At 42.4% G+C, this 16,013-nt stretch overlaps 1 protein-coding gene and 9 non-coding genes across 10 annotated transcripts; all 10 read right to left on the bottom strand.

Moving 5' to 3' along the window:
• Positions 1 to 240: 240 nt before the first annotated feature.
• LOC130395099 (5S ribosomal RNA) lies at positions 241 to 358 on the bottom strand. The gene has a single exon (XR_008898195.1). It is a non-coding gene; the product is annotated as a 5S ribosomal RNA (ribosomal RNA).
• A 529-nt stretch (positions 359 to 887) lies between these two features.
• Positions 888 to 1,006, bottom strand: LOC130397301 (5S ribosomal RNA). The gene has a single exon (XR_008899896.1). It is a non-coding gene; the product is annotated as a 5S ribosomal RNA (ribosomal RNA).
• Positions 1,007 to 1,535: 529 nt separating this feature from the next.
• Positions 1,536 to 1,654, bottom strand: LOC130399933 (5S ribosomal RNA). Its single transcript, XR_008902425.1, has one exon. It is a non-coding gene; the product is annotated as a 5S ribosomal RNA (ribosomal RNA).
• Positions 1,655 to 2,183: 529 nt separating this feature from the next.
• LOC130397299 (5S ribosomal RNA) lies at positions 2,184 to 2,302 on the bottom strand. The gene has a single exon (XR_008899894.1). It is a non-coding gene; the product is annotated as a 5S ribosomal RNA (ribosomal RNA).
• Positions 2,303 to 2,831: 529 nt separating this feature from the next.
• On the bottom strand, positions 2,832 to 2,950 carry LOC130394236 (5S ribosomal RNA). Its single transcript, XR_008897415.1, has one exon. It is a non-coding gene; the product is annotated as a 5S ribosomal RNA (ribosomal RNA).
• Positions 2,951 to 10,108: 7,158 nt separating this feature from the next.
• LOC130393743 (uncharacterized) lies at positions 10,109 to 12,052 on the bottom strand. Its single transcript, XM_056604463.1, has 2 exons — positions 11,281 to 12,052; positions 10,109 to 11,017 (listed from the first exon to the last, which is right to left on the bottom strand). The coding sequence occupies exons 1-2, from the start codon at positions 12,031 to 12,033 to the stop codon at positions 10,637 to 10,639; spliced, it is 1,134 nt and encodes a 377-aa protein (XP_056460438.1). The 5' UTR covers positions 12,034 to 12,052; the 3' UTR covers positions 10,109 to 10,636.
• A 1,873-nt stretch (positions 12,053 to 13,925) lies between these two features.
• Positions 13,926 to 14,044, bottom strand: LOC130400741 (5S ribosomal RNA). The gene has a single exon (XR_008903216.1). It is a non-coding gene; the product is annotated as a 5S ribosomal RNA (ribosomal RNA).
• Positions 14,045 to 14,573: 529 nt separating this feature from the next.
• Positions 14,574 to 14,692, bottom strand: LOC130400311 (5S ribosomal RNA). The gene has a single exon (XR_008902787.1). It is a non-coding gene; the product is annotated as a 5S ribosomal RNA (ribosomal RNA).
• Positions 14,693 to 15,221: 529 nt separating this feature from the next.
• LOC130401243 (5S ribosomal RNA) lies at positions 15,222 to 15,340 on the bottom strand. The gene has a single exon (XR_008903708.1). It is a non-coding gene; the product is annotated as a 5S ribosomal RNA (ribosomal RNA).
• A 529-nt stretch (positions 15,341 to 15,869) lies between these two features.
• LOC130400121 (5S ribosomal RNA) lies at positions 15,870 to 15,988 on the bottom strand. Its single transcript, XR_008902600.1, has one exon. It is a non-coding gene; the product is annotated as a 5S ribosomal RNA (ribosomal RNA).
• Between the last annotated feature and the right edge of the window lie 25 nt (positions 15,989 to 16,013).

Genomic DNA, 16,013 nt, shown 5'->3' with positions numbered 1-16,013 from the left:
TCCCATGATCTGAAGTGAGCGTGCGTGTTGTGTTGGTGAAAGTTTAAGAAATGTACAACTGTCGGTTCAGCTCTCTGGTGCTCCCTGCTGGCAGTATCACTATACTGTCCTCATTTTTCACAAAAATAGTTTTGAGACGTTGTCAGTTTTTGTATGTTGCTTAATCCTCCAAAGTGGTTGGCAGTAAACATCAGGTCACGGTACGCCACGGAGTCAATGAGCTCGAGTTGAAAAAGAATAAGCTTACAGCACCTGGTATTCCCAGGCGGTCTCCCATCCAAGTACTAACCAGGCCCGACCCTACTTAGCTTCCGAGATCAGACGAGATCGGGCGTGTTCAGGTGGTATGGCCGTAAGCAATTAGTGCAGGCGCAAAACCAGGTTTTATACAGTAGCACATAAGGAGTGAGAAAGCTGCTGAGGCTCGACGTTACACTCTTACAAAAACAATCATTAGTTAGATATAAACGGCAGTAATTGATTCAGTAGGACTCCTTATCCATGTAAACGATCATTGTGACATCTGAATTCATTAATTATCTGAAATACACTGCGTGGTGCGTGTGATGTTAAATGTTTGAACCAAGGTTAACGGTTAAAGTGTCAGAGAATGGGTGGTGATTTTTTGACGTCCTCCCATGATCTGAAGTGAGCGTGCGTGTTTGTGTTGGTGAAAGTTTAAGAAATGTACAACTGTCGGTTCAGCTCTCTGGTGCTCCCTGCTGGCAGTATCACTATACTGTCCGCATGTTTCACAAAAATAGTTTTGAGAGACGTTGTCAGTTTTTGTATGTTGCTTAAATCCTCCAAGCGGTTGGCAGTAAACATCAGGTCACGGTACGCCACGGTAGGCCACTCAGGCAATGAGCTCGAGTTGAAAAAGAAAAAGCTTACAGCACCTGGTATTCCCAGGCGGTCTCCCATCCAAGTACTAACCAGGCCCGACCCTGCTTAGCTTCCGAGATCAGACGAGATCGGGCGTGTTCAGGGTGGTATGGCCGTAAGCAATTACTGCAGGCGCAAAACCAGGTTTTATACAGTAGCACATAAGGAGTGAGAAAGCTGCTGAGGCTCGACGTTACACTTTTACAAAAACAATCATTAGTTAGATATAAACGGCAGTAATTGATTCAGTAGGACTCCTTATCCATGTAAACGATCATTGTGACATCTGAATTCATTAATTATCTGAAATACACTGCGTGTGCGTGTGATGTTAAATGTTTGAACCAAGGTTAACGGTTAAAGTGTCAGAGAATGGGTGGTGATTTTTTGACGTCCTCCCATGATCTGAAGTGAGCGTGCGTGTTTGTGTTGGTGAAAGTTTAAGAAATGTACAACTGTCGTTTCAGCTCTCTGGTGCTCCCTGCTGGCAGTATCACTATACTGTCCTCATGTTTCACAAAAATAGTTTTGAGAGACGTTGTCAGTTTTTGTATGTTGCTTAAATCCTCCAAAGCGGTTGGCAGTAAACATCAGGTCACGGTACTCCACGGTAGGCCACGGAGGCAATGAGCTCGAGTTGAAAAAGAAATAGCTTACAGCACCTGGTATTCCCAGGCGGACTCCCATCCAAGTACTAACCAGGCCCGACCCTGCTTAGCTTCCGAGATCAGACGAGATCGGGCGTGTTCAGGGTGGTATGGCCGTAAGCAATTAGTTCAGGCGCAAAACCAGGTTTTATACAGTAGCACATAAGGAGTGAGAAAGCTGCTGAGGCTCGACGTTACACTCTTACAAAAACAATCATTAGTTAGATATAAACGGCAGTAATTGATTCAGTAGGACTCCTTATCCATGTAAACGATCATTGTGACATCTGAATTCATTAATTATCTGAAATACACTGCGTGTGCGTGTGATGTTAAATGTTTGAACCAAGGTTAACGGTTAAAGTGTCAGAGAATGGGTGGTGATTTTTTGACGTCCTCCCATGATCTGAAGTGAGCGTGCGTGTTTGTGTTGGTGAAAGTTTAAGAAATGTACAACTGTCGGTTCAGCTCTCTGGTGCTCCCTGCTGGCAGTATCACTATACTGTCCTCATGTTTCACAAAAATAGTTTTGAGAGACGTTGTCAGTTTTTGTATGTTGCTTAAATCCTCCAAAGCGGTTGGCAGTAAACATCAGGTCACGGTACGCCACGGTAGGCCACGGAGTCAATGAGCTCGAGTTGAAAAAGAAAAAGCTTACAGCACCTGGTATTCCCAGGCGGTCTCCCATCCAAGTACTAACCAGGCCCGACCCTGCTTAGCTTCCGAGATCAGACGAGATCGGGCGTGTTCAGGGTGGTATGGCCGTAAGCAATTAGTGCAGGCGCAAAACCAGGTTTTATACAGTAGCACATAAGGAGTGAGAAAGCTGCTGAGGCTTGACGTTACACTTTTACAAAAACAATCATTAGTTAGATATAAACGGCAGTAATTGATTCAGTAGGACTCCTTATCCATGTAAACGATCATTGTGACATCTGAATTCATTAATTATCTGAAATACACTGCGTGTGCGTGTGATGTTAAATGTTTGAACCAAGGTTAACGGTTAAAGTGTCAGAGAATGGGTGGTGATTTTTTGACGTCCTCCCATGATCTGAAGTGAGCGTGCGTGTTTGTGTTGGTGAAAGTTTAAGAAATGTACAACTGTCGGTTCAGCTCTCTGGTGCTCCCTGCTGGCAGTATCACTATACTGTCCTCATGTTTCACAAAAATATTTTTGAGAGACGTTGTCAGTTTTTGTATGTTGCTTAAATCCTCCAAAGCGGTTGGCAGTAAACATCAGGTCACGGTACGCCACGGTAGGCCACGGAGGCAATGAGCTCGAGTTTAAAAAGAAAAAGCTTACAGCACCTGGTATTCCCAGGCGGTCTCCCATCCAAGTACTAACCATGCCCGACCCTGCTTAGCTTTCGAGATCAGACGAGATCGGGCGTGTTCAGGGTGGTATGGCCGTAAGCAATTAGTGCAGGCGCAAAACCAGGTTTCATACAGTAGCACATAAGGAGTGAGAAAGCTGCTGAGGCTCGACGTTACACTTTTACAAAAACAATCATTAGTTAGATATAAACGGCAGTAATTGATTCAGTAGGACTCCTTATCCATGTAAACGATCATTGTGACATCTGAATTCATTAATTATCTGAAATACACTGCGTGTGCGGGTGATGTTAAATGTTTGAACCAAGGTTAACGGTTAAAGTGTCAGAGAATGGGTGGTGATTTTTTGACGTCCTCCCATGATCTGAAGTGAGCGTGCGTGTTTGTGTTGGTGAAAGTTTAAGAAATGTACAACTGTCGGTTCAGCTCTCTGGTGCTCCCTGCTGGCAGTATCACTATACTGTCCTCATGTTTCACAAAAATAGTTTTGAGAGACGTTGTCAGTTTTTGTATGTTGCTTAAATCCTCCAAAGCGGTTGGCAGTAAACATCAGGTCACGGTACGCCACGGTAGGCCACGGAGTCAATGAGCTCGAGTTGAAAAAGAAAAAGCTTACAGCACCTGGTATTCCCAGGCGGTCTCCCATCCAAGTATTAGGATACTAGTAAGAAATTAGTGCAGGTGCAAAACCAGGTTTTATACAGTAGCACATAAGGAGTGTGAAAGCTACGGAGCCCCCCAAGGGACATGGAGGAAAAAAAAAAAATTGGTTGAAAAAAAAAAAAAATATTTGGTTTGCGAGATCTCGCAAAAGGTTTTGCGAGATATCGCAAAAGACTTAGCGAGATATCGCAAAAGACTTTGCTAGATCTCGCAAAAGACTTTGCGAGATATCGCAAACCAACTTCCGGGTCAGAATTTAACTTCCGGGTCAGAGGAAAACCAACCACAACGATGGAGTTCGGGAGATTCATCGATGTTTATTTTGAGCTTGGCCTCAAATATTCGGACATCCAAGCCATACTTGCCAGTAGGCACGCTTTCCAGATAAGTGAGAGACATCTCAAGAGGATACTGTGAGATAGGGGACACTCTCGCCGCAAGGCATACTCTGACCTGTCGGTCCTGGTTGATTTTATTAGCCACCAACTGCAGTACTCCGGACAGCTTCACGGGTACCGATGGATGTACGCTAAATGCAGGGAGCATGGACTGCGTGTGAGGAAAGAGGATGTGTGGTTGTTGTTAAAAGAGCTCGATCCAAGAGGAGTGTCAAGAAGGCTAGCGAGACGTCTCAGACGACGAAACTACTTCTCTAAAGGGCCGAACTTCATATGGCACATTGACTCTTATGATAAACTTAAGCCATATGGCATTTGTATCAATGGAAGTATTGATGGCTTCTCAAGGAAAATGATTTGGCTCAATGCTTACACGACAAGCAGTGACCCAAAGTTGATCGGAGGGTATTACATAGAAGCAGTGCAGCGTTTGGGTGGCTGTCCCAGAGTTGTGCGCGGCGATCTTGGAACTGAAAATGGCTACGTCAGAGGCTTTCAGCGTTTCCTCGTCCCCATCCAGCCAGACTGCACCATTGACAGTTACTTGGAGGGAGCCAGCACCGCCAATCAGAGGATTGAATATTGGTGGGGTTTTCTCCGTAGGGAGTGCGTGGAGTTCTGGTTAACTTTGTTTGCAGACCTCAGAGACAACGGTTTCTTTGATGGTGGGTTCTGGATAAAGGTCTCCTTCAGTTTTGTTGCATGGGACTCATCCAGGTGAGTAAATTAATTATCTATATATTTTTCATGTGTATATATGTGTAGCTTATGTGAGTGAGATATGAGGGGTAGGATTAGAGGAAGAAGAGGAAAAGTAGAAAAGGGAGAGATAAACAGAGGAGTTGACAGAGAGGGACATGAGAGGAAGAGACAGGTTGGGGGGGATGAGGGTGAATGCTACAATGTTGTGCTTGATTTAATTTGGTAGGCTAATCGCACTAGTGCGACAGGTTGTTAATGAACAGATGCTGTCTTTGAGACACAGAGAGGATGATGCACGCCACTGCTTAGAGGGCTCAAAATTAACAATCACCAAACTGGGTAAAGTAGTCGTTGTTGAGTCCAGCCGCCACTTTGGCTGGACACATCTTGTCCTTCAGCTGCAGAGAGCTGAGAGCAGTCAACAGTAACCTATAGACACATTTTGAAATAAGCCATTGAAGAACTACTCCGAAAACATACACAACAACCTATTTAATTTATCCTAAATTGCAGAAATCGGTTTACTAATTAATTAAATAGGCAGTGTTCAATGTATAAAGTTTGGTTTTAATTAAAAGGAAATGTTCTAAAAATGATTAGCATTAATATAATAATTATGTGTATACATAAACAATATACAGATATAGACATTCATATTATTGTTCTATGGGGGGGGAAACAATTCTGAATCAGCAAAAGTTCTTATTGGCAGGTTAGACTCTTGTCCAAATAAGTGCAATTTTTTCTACAATTATTACTGCACACAAGGATATAATATTGATTGTGAATCTCAAATGTATTTTTATGCTACTGAATTTTTGTGCTTGCTGGCACCAGTGCTACCACTTAAAAAAAATCTGCGAACAGCCCTGGATATGCATTTATAGTTCTTCCTTAATGTATTTACTGTTTTTATATTCTTGCTTTTAACAGGATGAGTTGGATGACACTGCACAGGTTTGGAACACACACACCATCAGGCCATCGAAAAATCCTAACGTCCCCAGCGGTCGGCCGAACGTGATGTTTGCAGTACCTGAACTCTATGGGACAAGAGACTTCCTTTCCCCAATTGAAGATGGTGAATTTCAACTGTGCAAAAACGAATGCATCTTTCGCCAGACCAAACCGTGTGATCCAGATCTGTATGAACTATGCAACATCTTTATGGCTGAGTCCAATCTCACCCTAGCAACAGATCCATATCAAGCAGTGAACTTGTACATGCACCTCAGAGAGGCCATCAAGGCATGTGTGTAGGTCAGGTGTATTTTGTGGTCACATATGTAAATAATTCACCTTGCTGTTCTGTTCCTTTTATAAGTTTGTGGTCACATATGTAAATAATTCACCTTGCTGTTCTTTTCCTTTTATAAGTTTCCTTTAAAGGTCCCATGACATGAAAATGCTAAATATTATATTTTCGCTAGCTGTTCTGCTCGCCTTTGAAAAAACGGAGGCTCAAGCGCGCTGATTTGGAATGTCTTTATTTATGTCGTCATAAAGCATCTAAGCTCCTCCCCTTACTCTGCCTGGCCCGCCCAGAGACGTTGGCCAGCCAATGAGACGCAACCGTGTGAGCGCCACATGTGTGTGAATACACACACTGTAACGCAAGTGTTTCTTGTCGGTGCTTTGACGTCTCTTGTATTTCCACAACGAGACTGTCGTGGGGGTTATCTGAGCCATGGTTGAGAAGGACCTGATAGAATATCATTGGATTTCAAATGATGGGACCAAAAAATGGATGTATTTATCTAACTCTGAACTTCTGATGGCCAATCAGTACAAATATTGACATGTTACCGACAGAAAAGCATTTTGAAATTATCTGTGCATTTACAACCTGTAGTTTCAAATACTGAGAGAGGGGTTAAAAACGACAATACACGCTATTCATGTTTTGTTGAGACTGGAACATTTTTTATTACTGTAACTATATTGCTATCCCCTATTTAATCCTGGTGTGGAACTCTGAATAAACAAATTGCCAAACAAGTTTGGTGCTGTTTCCTGGTATTTTCAGGCCACATCTTACACTGGCCACATTAGCTAGATGAAAAACTTGGCAATGAATTAATAATTGTACTTGTTCAAGAACAATTGACTTAATTGTTCTTGTAATCAGACTAGTATTACCTCTCATACCATGACAAGTTCCTGCAGTCTTCTTCTTAATGTCACATGATGTTGCTGTGGTGTCAAGACAGCTGATTGTATACAGCAGGGGGTGCGGTCATCCTGCCGGTTCAAGTAGGATGGCCTGAAACCTGTATAAAATCAGCTGTCTTGACACCAGAGCAACATGTGACATTTCAACCCGGTATCACGCCAGGGCGTAAAATAGATACGTTTGTCGACATCGCAAGGCGTGTTCAGGGTCACGCTTTGCTCGAGCAAAGCGTGACCCTGAACACGCCTTCTTCTCCATTCGAAATGAATGGGGGAATAGCACCAACAGGGGGCAATACGTTCTCCTAGCATTTGGTGAAATTGTTACGTAGCCTATATTAATCTTTATCTGAATGGGAAATGCAATATTTTAGGACAGATACACCATTCAACGTTTTTCTAATGACATTTCTAGCGAGAAATGTACATTTTCCTTGCATAATCTTCAGTCAGTGAATGTGTATGATCTTTATTAATCTTTATTATCTGAATGGGAAATGCAATATTTTAGGACCGATTCACCGTTAAACGTGTTTCTAATAACATTTCTAGCGGGAAATATACTTTTTACTTGCATAATCTTCAGTCAGTGATTGTGTCTGCTCTTTAGTTTTATAGTTATTAGGAAGATTTCATCGGCTCGCTCGTATGTTTCAACGACGTCAGGTTGCTAGGGACGCTGCTTTCGCTAAACTAGCAGCTCACGTGTTTCCTGCGTTTGTTATTAAACCGTTACTTTATGTAACTTTTAATGAAGTCATCTAGTTAGAAACACGGTTATCTGAGAGCCAATCCAGTCGCCAAAAGCATACGTTGACAGTGTACGTTTTCGTGAACACTGGATTACGTCGCATTTCAACATAAAATAGCGTGTTAAGCACACACACACACACACACACACACACACACACACACACACACACACACACACACACACACACACACATACAATGCATTTCGCTTCTAAAACAACAACAAAAAATATTCCCTCAAATATTATTTCTTTCAAAACATTGGCGAAAATATAATATCTTTTTTTATTTGGGCTGCCTGTAGGACATTTTGGGTGGATTTTGAACGGTATGTGGGCAGGAACATTAACAATCAAAACATGTCAGGTTATGAAAAGTAAAAGTCAATTAACAATTAACAATTTATAACAAATTAGAAAATGTGGCGAAGAAAAAAAAAGGCAGTGAGGCACACGGATTAAGTATGTCCCAAGTGTATGCGCACTGCATCCTAAATAGATTATTTTTATGATCAGATGTCTGTAGAATAGAAAAAATGCGATTTGGAACGCAGGGAACACTTGTAGCTCGCAGGTAAGTGACTGTTAATTCAAACGGAACCGGTAAAACGAAAAAACACACAGTCAATGACGAACCATAATATTACAACTTGTATTATCAAGCCAGTCCAAGAGTTTAAAGTATGTCCATATTCAAGTAGTTGCTGGACAGTATGTTGTCAAACTCAGTGCGAAATTCGGGGTATGAACTGTAAGTACACGGTAGTTCAAGGGTAGCTCCACAGGTACGACCAATGGGCCTTCTGCCGAGCCCGGTTTCAGCGTTGAAGCAAACAAATATTTTGCCAACACATATGACAGAAGACCCAGTGCAGAAACGCAGGATTTTTTCTGCTTGGGTTGGTTCAGAATTTTTTACATACCGTTTCAGGTGGTTAAAGGTTGTCTCTTCTCTCTGAGACAGCACTACGTTGGAAGTTTCCAACAGTTGAAACACTCTTTTGCCTGTGGCCTTCTTTGACTCATACAGAGACAACACACTTTGCTTGTTTGACAACCTCATCTGTACAAGTGCCATGGATGTGGAGAAGCAATCAAGTATATATTTTGGCTCTTGGAGAATGGCTTTGTGAGCCATTATTTTGATTGCAGGCTCCATGTTTTTCTTTGGAGGTAGGATATGGGAACCCATCCTTGTGAAAAGGTCAAGCAATTCCTCTTCATCACTTTCCTCCATTGTGCCCTGGAGAGCTTTTTCAACAGCTGATCTCTCAACAGAAGGGAGGTATTCGAGAAATGAGCTCATCAGGATGTCAGTATCAACTGAGTCAATTCCATGGATGCAGGCTAAAATGAAAGCCTTTGAAAGCCTCACTGGCATGACACCATGTTCCAGGAATCCTTTCACCCAGATTCGACCAACTGCTTGCCATTTAACCTCAGAGAAATCTGGCCTCAGCTTTGGAACTCGCTCCGATTCCCCTTCACACTGTTCAAGAAACTGCTCCCAGAATGCAGTGTAAACTTCCCTTGACACTCCGACGTCACCAATAGCATTTTCATTGACAAAGTCCATCGTCAGACTCAAATTCAAAATGCTGCTGTCCATAAATACAGCCACAAGATCGTCAACCACATTTATCCTGCAAATTGATGCTTGTCGTGGACTCTCTTGATTCGCGGAGTTGCCAGCTGAGGTTGATGAGAAAGGTTGGCTGTATGAAGTTGACGGGAAATCTTGTGGGGTGAAAGTCCATCCACTGTCCTGCGAGAAGAAGACAATAACAATTGTGGAAAAAGAGTGGTCAATGAGTGAAGGAAAGACCCAAATATCAATAATTTTTTGTTTGTGTGAGAATAGTGTATTTTGGATTAGTACTACACACCCCTACAGATATTCTATTTTCTGAAGTCCTTATGTTTGCCTTATTTAGTTTAACAGTTATTCTTCTTGATATTTGTATAATTTTGAAGTAGACATTGTGTTCCAATTATCTTTAACAGGCATAGAATACGATTCATGTACTACCTCATTTGCGCCACAGGGTGGATTTGACCTGTTTTTGCACTCTCTGTCCTCCTGTGAAACCTACACGTGTAGTGCACTACTGACAGATGGCGGACAGAAACGTGAAAAGCGCAATAGGAGAAGGTAAAAACGGAAAAGCATAATAGGACCCCTCTAAAAAATGTGTCACTATGTCGGTGTATATTACAGATAATCTATTAAAATAAACAACTCTATATAAATGGAACTCTTCGAGGCGCTCTTGAGTTTGATTATTCAAGTGTGCTACCTTGTGTCAAAGTACAAATAATGTTGGAATGCTATTTCTACTAATGAAGCTCGAAAGCTTCCCTTCATTTCCCTCAAACAGCACACCGTCAGTTTATAACGCAGGCTATCACATTTCTATATCCAAATATGAGTATGTGAATGTATTTTGAAGATGGATTTGAAAGACAATGAATCTACTGTTGAACATGATCTCCCTACTTTTATCCTTTTATACCATCCAGATACACAATTGTATCACATCTTAACAGTTCTCTAAAATATTACACCTGTTTAAATTATGTGTTCAGGGATTCTTGTAGTGCTTAATCTTACTTGTGCAGTTTGCAATGCTTCCTCGTGTATGGACTGCACATTTGGTGTAGGCAGGCCAATAGCTGGAGACAACCGGAGTGGTATATCCTGAATAGGTTCTCCACTCGGGTCGACACTCTGAAGGATAAATTATGAATGCAGTATTATTTGACAGCAGACATTTTGACCCTACATATATAATATGTAATTGCAGATTGCAATCTATAGAACAGTTTCTAAACGAGTCTTCTTCATTCCAGTGTTCCGTTGAAATCCAGGGACACTGGTGAGATGGTTCCACTTACATTTTTATATAATGAAGAAAACAGAAAAAATAACAAAAGATAACATAGGCCTATCTACATAGGACCGTTGCGCTGAGGACGCCATGTTGCACCGTCATTTTTCTGCTGTATCACAGAATGGACAAACATTGGACAAACTTCCTTTTTTCTGGTATTACTATTTCTACTTCCTTTGCTTATTTTAATTAAATTACCTGTGTGATATCCTCATTGTTGCCAGACTTCAATGTTATGACATCTATCCAATCATCATATGCTCCACGAGGGTCATCTTCTGGATCCCATTCAACAGTGTCTCGCTCATCAGAGTAAGACTCAGATTGTAGAACTGCACTGGTCAGATCAATAGTTTCAAAGCAGGAGTCAGGCAAATCAGAGGAAGGCTCGAGATGATTCAAAACATCATCATCACTTGAATCAGTATCCTGCCCCTGGCCGATGTGGGCTTTTGTATTGTCTTTTGGAGTTGAATGAGTGAGATGGGATTTTGTTGAACCTTGTGCAGTCACAATCTCGGATGTGCCCCTATGTTTTTTGGACTTTGGTTGCATCTGGAAAAGCAGGTTCTGTAATGGAAGAAATCATGTTTAATTTTTTTGAAAGCGGTTATTTCAAATATGGCAGGGTGAAACACGTTTTCACAATGTATATTCAATAGTGATAAAAAAATATATTGCACAAGAAAGCTCCATTACTCTATTAAGCATAATATTTGAAGATTTTTCTGATTTAATTCATACACACACACACCCACATATATATCACAGGTACAACAATCTATTTCCATCGGCCTCTGTCATTATTATTACTTTTTTTTAGGGCCACAAACCTGATCAGTGATGTCGCTGCGTGATGAAGGCACAAGCTCCAGGTCATCAGTAAATGCTTCATCTGCATCAATGGGAGTGATGGCAGATACAGCCTCATCTGAAGTGGATAAACACTGTTGAGAATCCTCATCTAAGGACTGATCTGTTAAAGCTGCTTGTTCTTTGGTGCAGATGTAAAATCTAAGCAGCTTTAACTTAGTTTGGTCGTAAAGACTGCCGATAGATTCATTTAAAGCAATCTCCTTTCTTTTGAAATCGCAGACAACAAAGTCAAAGTCTTCTGCTCGGCCCTTTGTCGAGGCTCCGTCTGGGAAAAACAGCTGCTTTCCCAGTTCGAGGATCAGAGACACCGTTGAAGCTTTCTCCATTCTCGCGTGCCTTGTCCCCCCCCCATTTTGGGTCCTGACTTGATGGTAATCGATGCCAGTAAAATGAAGCCATCCGATTTCGATCTTTCTAGTTGTCTTTTCTGCTGCATTGTTCTTTGGTCTCGTCATCCCCTCTGCTTTCCTCTCCACCACACCTGATTGTGACACTCCTTTTTTCTTTGATTTCATTTTCCGTGCTCCTATTTTAGCTCTTAATTTCTGTAGAAGCGTCTCTTTATCGGTGGTGCTGGTGTTTGATTGTTGACAGAAGGAGAGGACAGCTATTCTGTCACCATATGAAGTGATGTATTTAGCCATTTGCTCATCACTCATGATGGATAGCACTGCCTTGTCAACCTGCAAATATAAGAAGAAATACTTCATATTCTTATTTTAAACATACCAAAGCTAGGTAAACTTGAGATTGATTGCCTAGTCATTCATATTGTATACACACACACACACACACACACACACACACACACACACACACACACACACACACACACACACACACACACACACACACACACACACACACACACACACACACACACACACACACACTAAAGCTAGGTTAACTTGAGCTGAAAGGCTGACCAGGGGTTCTCATCTAAAAGTAACAAGTAGATATAAAGTGGGATTAAAACATTGTCTTCTGTTGACTGCTTGTTATGTGGTTTACACATTAATATGGGAGGACTGGACACACGCACACACACACACACACACACGCGCGCGCACGCGCGCACACGCGCACGCGCACACACACACGCGAGAAGGAGGGGCTCGGCCCGCCAACTAACGTGCAGAGAGATGCAGGGGCAGCTTCGCGCTTCGTAACAGACAGGGCAGAGCGCGAGCGCGCAGGGTGAATTTTATGAATGGTGAATGTAGGAGATAAATTCCCCTGCTTAAAGTATTTTATTGCAGTTATACCCAACCGGTATTTGCGAAAAAACACAGTGTGAAAGATCTGTCACAAGACGATTGATACGTATCCGTGCACATTTTTAAGTGGGGATACGCAAATCCTGGTGCGTTCCATAGTGGGTATACGGCGTATACCTGCGTATCACGTAGACTACACTACTGGTAATAAGGTAAGGGATAATACTAGAAATAAAGACCTTCAAGCTGAACTCCCTCTTCAGCTTGTCAGTCTTTATTTCTAGAAAGTGACCCGTTCGCTATATATTATCCCGCTTATTACATGTCATGGCTACTATATGAATGCAATTTATTGAAGCAACATGACAGAGATAAAACACACATAGCCCCTCATAAAGAAAACTAAAAGATATCTGAAGCTAATTTACAACATCTACAGCGTTGGACTAGCATAACTCAGAGCAGGGAACCTAGTCCAACTTCTGTTAAATTAAATTCCTGCCCACCTTGTCTCTTTGCATTCGCATGATGTCCTCTCTTGGGACCCCTCTGGACTGAAGGAAATGCTCTAAATCCTCCTCCATGATTATTTTCTGGTGTACGGTTTATCATAGATGAATAGATATGACTGTTGCATGGACCGTTGGTGAATGAGGGCTGCGGAAGTTGGTTTGCGATATCACGCAAAGAGTTTTGCGATATCTCGCAAAGTCTTTTGCGAGATCTCGCAAAGTCTTTGCGAGATCTCGCAAAGTCTTTTGCGATATCTCGCAAAGTCTTTTGCGAGATCTCGCAAAATATTTGCGAGATCTCGCAAACCATTTGCGAGATCTCGCAAACCATTATTTATTTATTTATTTTCAACCAATTTTTTTTTTTTCCTCCATGTCCCTTGGGGGGCTCCGTAGAAAGCTGCTGAGGCTCGACGTTACACTTTTACAAAAACAATCATTAGTTAGATATAAACGGCAGTAATTGATTCAGTAGGACTCCTTATCCATGTAAACGATCATTGTGACATCTGAATTCATTAATTATCTGAAATACACTGCGTGTGCGTGTGATGTTAAATGTTTGAACCAAGGTTAACGGTTAAAGTGTCAGAGAATGGGTGGTGATTTTTTGACGTCCTCCCATGATCTGAAGTGAGCGTGCGTGTTTGTGTTGGTGAAAGTTTAAGAAATGTACAACTGTCGTTTCAGCTCTCTGGTGCTCCCTGCTGGCAGTATCACTATACTGTCCTCATGTTTCACAAAAATAGTTTTGAGAGACGTTGTCAGTTTTTGTATGTTGCTTAAATCCTCCAAAGCGGTTGGCAGTAAACATCAGGTCACGGTACGCCACGGTAGGCCACGGAGGCAATGAGCTCGAGTTTAAAAAGAAAAAGCTTACAGCACCTGGTATTCCCAGGCGGTCTCCCATCCAAGTACTAACCAGGCCCGACCCTGCTTAGCTTTCGAGATCAGACGAGATCGGGCATGTTCAGGGTGGTATGGCCGTAAGCAATTAGTGCAGGCGCAAAACCAGGTTTCATACAGTAGCACATAAGGAGTGAGAAAGCTGCTGAGGCTCGACGTTACACTTTTACAAAAACAATCATTAGTTAGATATAAACGGCAGTAATTGATTCAGTAGGACTCCTTATCCATGTAAACGATCATTGTGACATCTGAATTCATTAATTATCTGAAATACACTGCGTGTGCGTGTGATGTTAAATGTTTGAACCAAGGTTAACGGTTAAAGTGTCAGAGAATGGGTGGTGATTTTTTGACGTCCTCCCATGATCTGAAGTGAGCGTGCGTGTTTGTGTTGGTGAAAGTTTAAGAAATGTACAACTGTCGGTTCAGCTCTCTGGTGCTCCCTGCTGGCAGTATCACTATACTGTCCTCATGTTTCACAAAAATAGTTTTGAGAGACGTTGTCAGTTTTTGTATGTTGCTTAAATCCTCCAAAGCGGTTGGCAGTAAACATCAGGTCACGGTACGCCACGGTAGGCCACGGAGGCAATGAGCTCGAGTTGAAAAAGAAAAAGCTTACAGCACCTGGTATTCCCAGGCGGTCTCCCATCCAAGTACTAACCAGGCCCGACCCTACTTAGCTTCCGAGATCAGACGAGATCGGGCGTGTTCAGGGTGGTATGACCGTAAGCAATTAGTGCAGGCGCAAAACCAGGTTTTATACAGTAGCACATAAGGAGTGTGAAAGCTGCTGAGGCTCGACGTTACACTCTTACAAAAACAATCATTAGTTAGATATAAACGGCAGTAATTGATTCAGTAGGACTCCTTATCCATGTAAACGATCATTGTGACATCTGAATTCATTAATTATCTGAAATACACTGCGTGTGCGTGTGATGTTAAATGTTTGAACCAAGGTTAACGGTTAAAGTGTCAGAGAATGGGTGGTGATTTTTTGACGTCCTCCCATGATCTGAAGTGAGCGTGCGTGTTTGTGTTGGTGAAAGTTTAAGAAATGTACAACTGTCGGTTCAGCTCTCTGGTGCTCCCTGCTGGCAGTATCACTATACTGTCCTCATGTTTCACAAAAATAGTTTTGAGAGACGTTGTCAGTTTTTGTATGTTGCTTAAATCCTCCAAAGCGGTTGGCAGTAAACATCAGGTCACGGTACGCCACGGTAGGCCACGGAGTCAATGAGCTCGAGTTGAAAAAGAAAAAGCTTACAGCACCTGGTATTCCCAGGCGGTCTCCCATCCAAGTACTAACCAGGCCCGACCCTGCTTAGCTCCCGAGTTCAGACGAGATCGGGCGTGTTCAGGGTGGTATGGCCGGAAGCAATTAGTGCAGGCGCAAAACCAGGTTTCATACAGTAGCACATAAGGAGTGAGAAAGCTGCTGAGGCTCGACGTTACACTTTTACAAAAACAATCATTAGTCAGATATAAACGGCAGTAATTGATTCAGTAGGACTCCTTATCCATGTAAACGATCATTGTGACATCTGAATTCATTAATTATCTGAAATACACTGCGTGTGCGTGTGATGTTAAATGTTTGAACCAAGGTTAACGGTTAAAGTGTCAGAGAATGGGTGGTGATTTTTTGACGTCCTCCCATGATCTGAAGTGAGCGTGCGTGTTTGTGTTGGTGAAAGTTTAAGAAATGTACAACTGTCGTTTCAGCTCTCTGGTGCTCCCTGCTGGCAGTATCACTATACTGTCCTCATGTTTCACAAAAATAGTTTTGAGAGACGTTGTCAGTTTTTGTATGTTGCTTAAATCCTCCAAAGCGGTTGGCAGTAAACATCAGGTCACGGTACGCCACGGTAGGCCACGGAGGCAATGAGCTCGAGTTTAAAAAGATAAAGCTTACAGCACCTGGTATTCCCAGGCGGTCTCCCATCCAAGTACTAACCAGGCCCGACCCTGCTTAGCTTTCGAGATCAGACGAGATCGGGCGTGTTCAGGGTGGTATGGCCGTAAGCAATTAGTGCAGGCGCAAAACCAGGT

Source organism: Gadus chalcogrammus, chromosome 12 (genome assembly GCF_026213295.1).
Source record: "Gadus chalcogrammus isolate NIFS_2021 chromosome 12, NIFS_Gcha_1.0, whole genome shotgun sequence".
In the NCBI taxonomy this organism is placed as follows: Eukaryota; Metazoa; Chordata; class Actinopteri; order Gadiformes; family Gadidae; genus Gadus; species Gadus chalcogrammus.
This window is presented reverse-complemented; position numbering and strand designations above follow the sequence as displayed.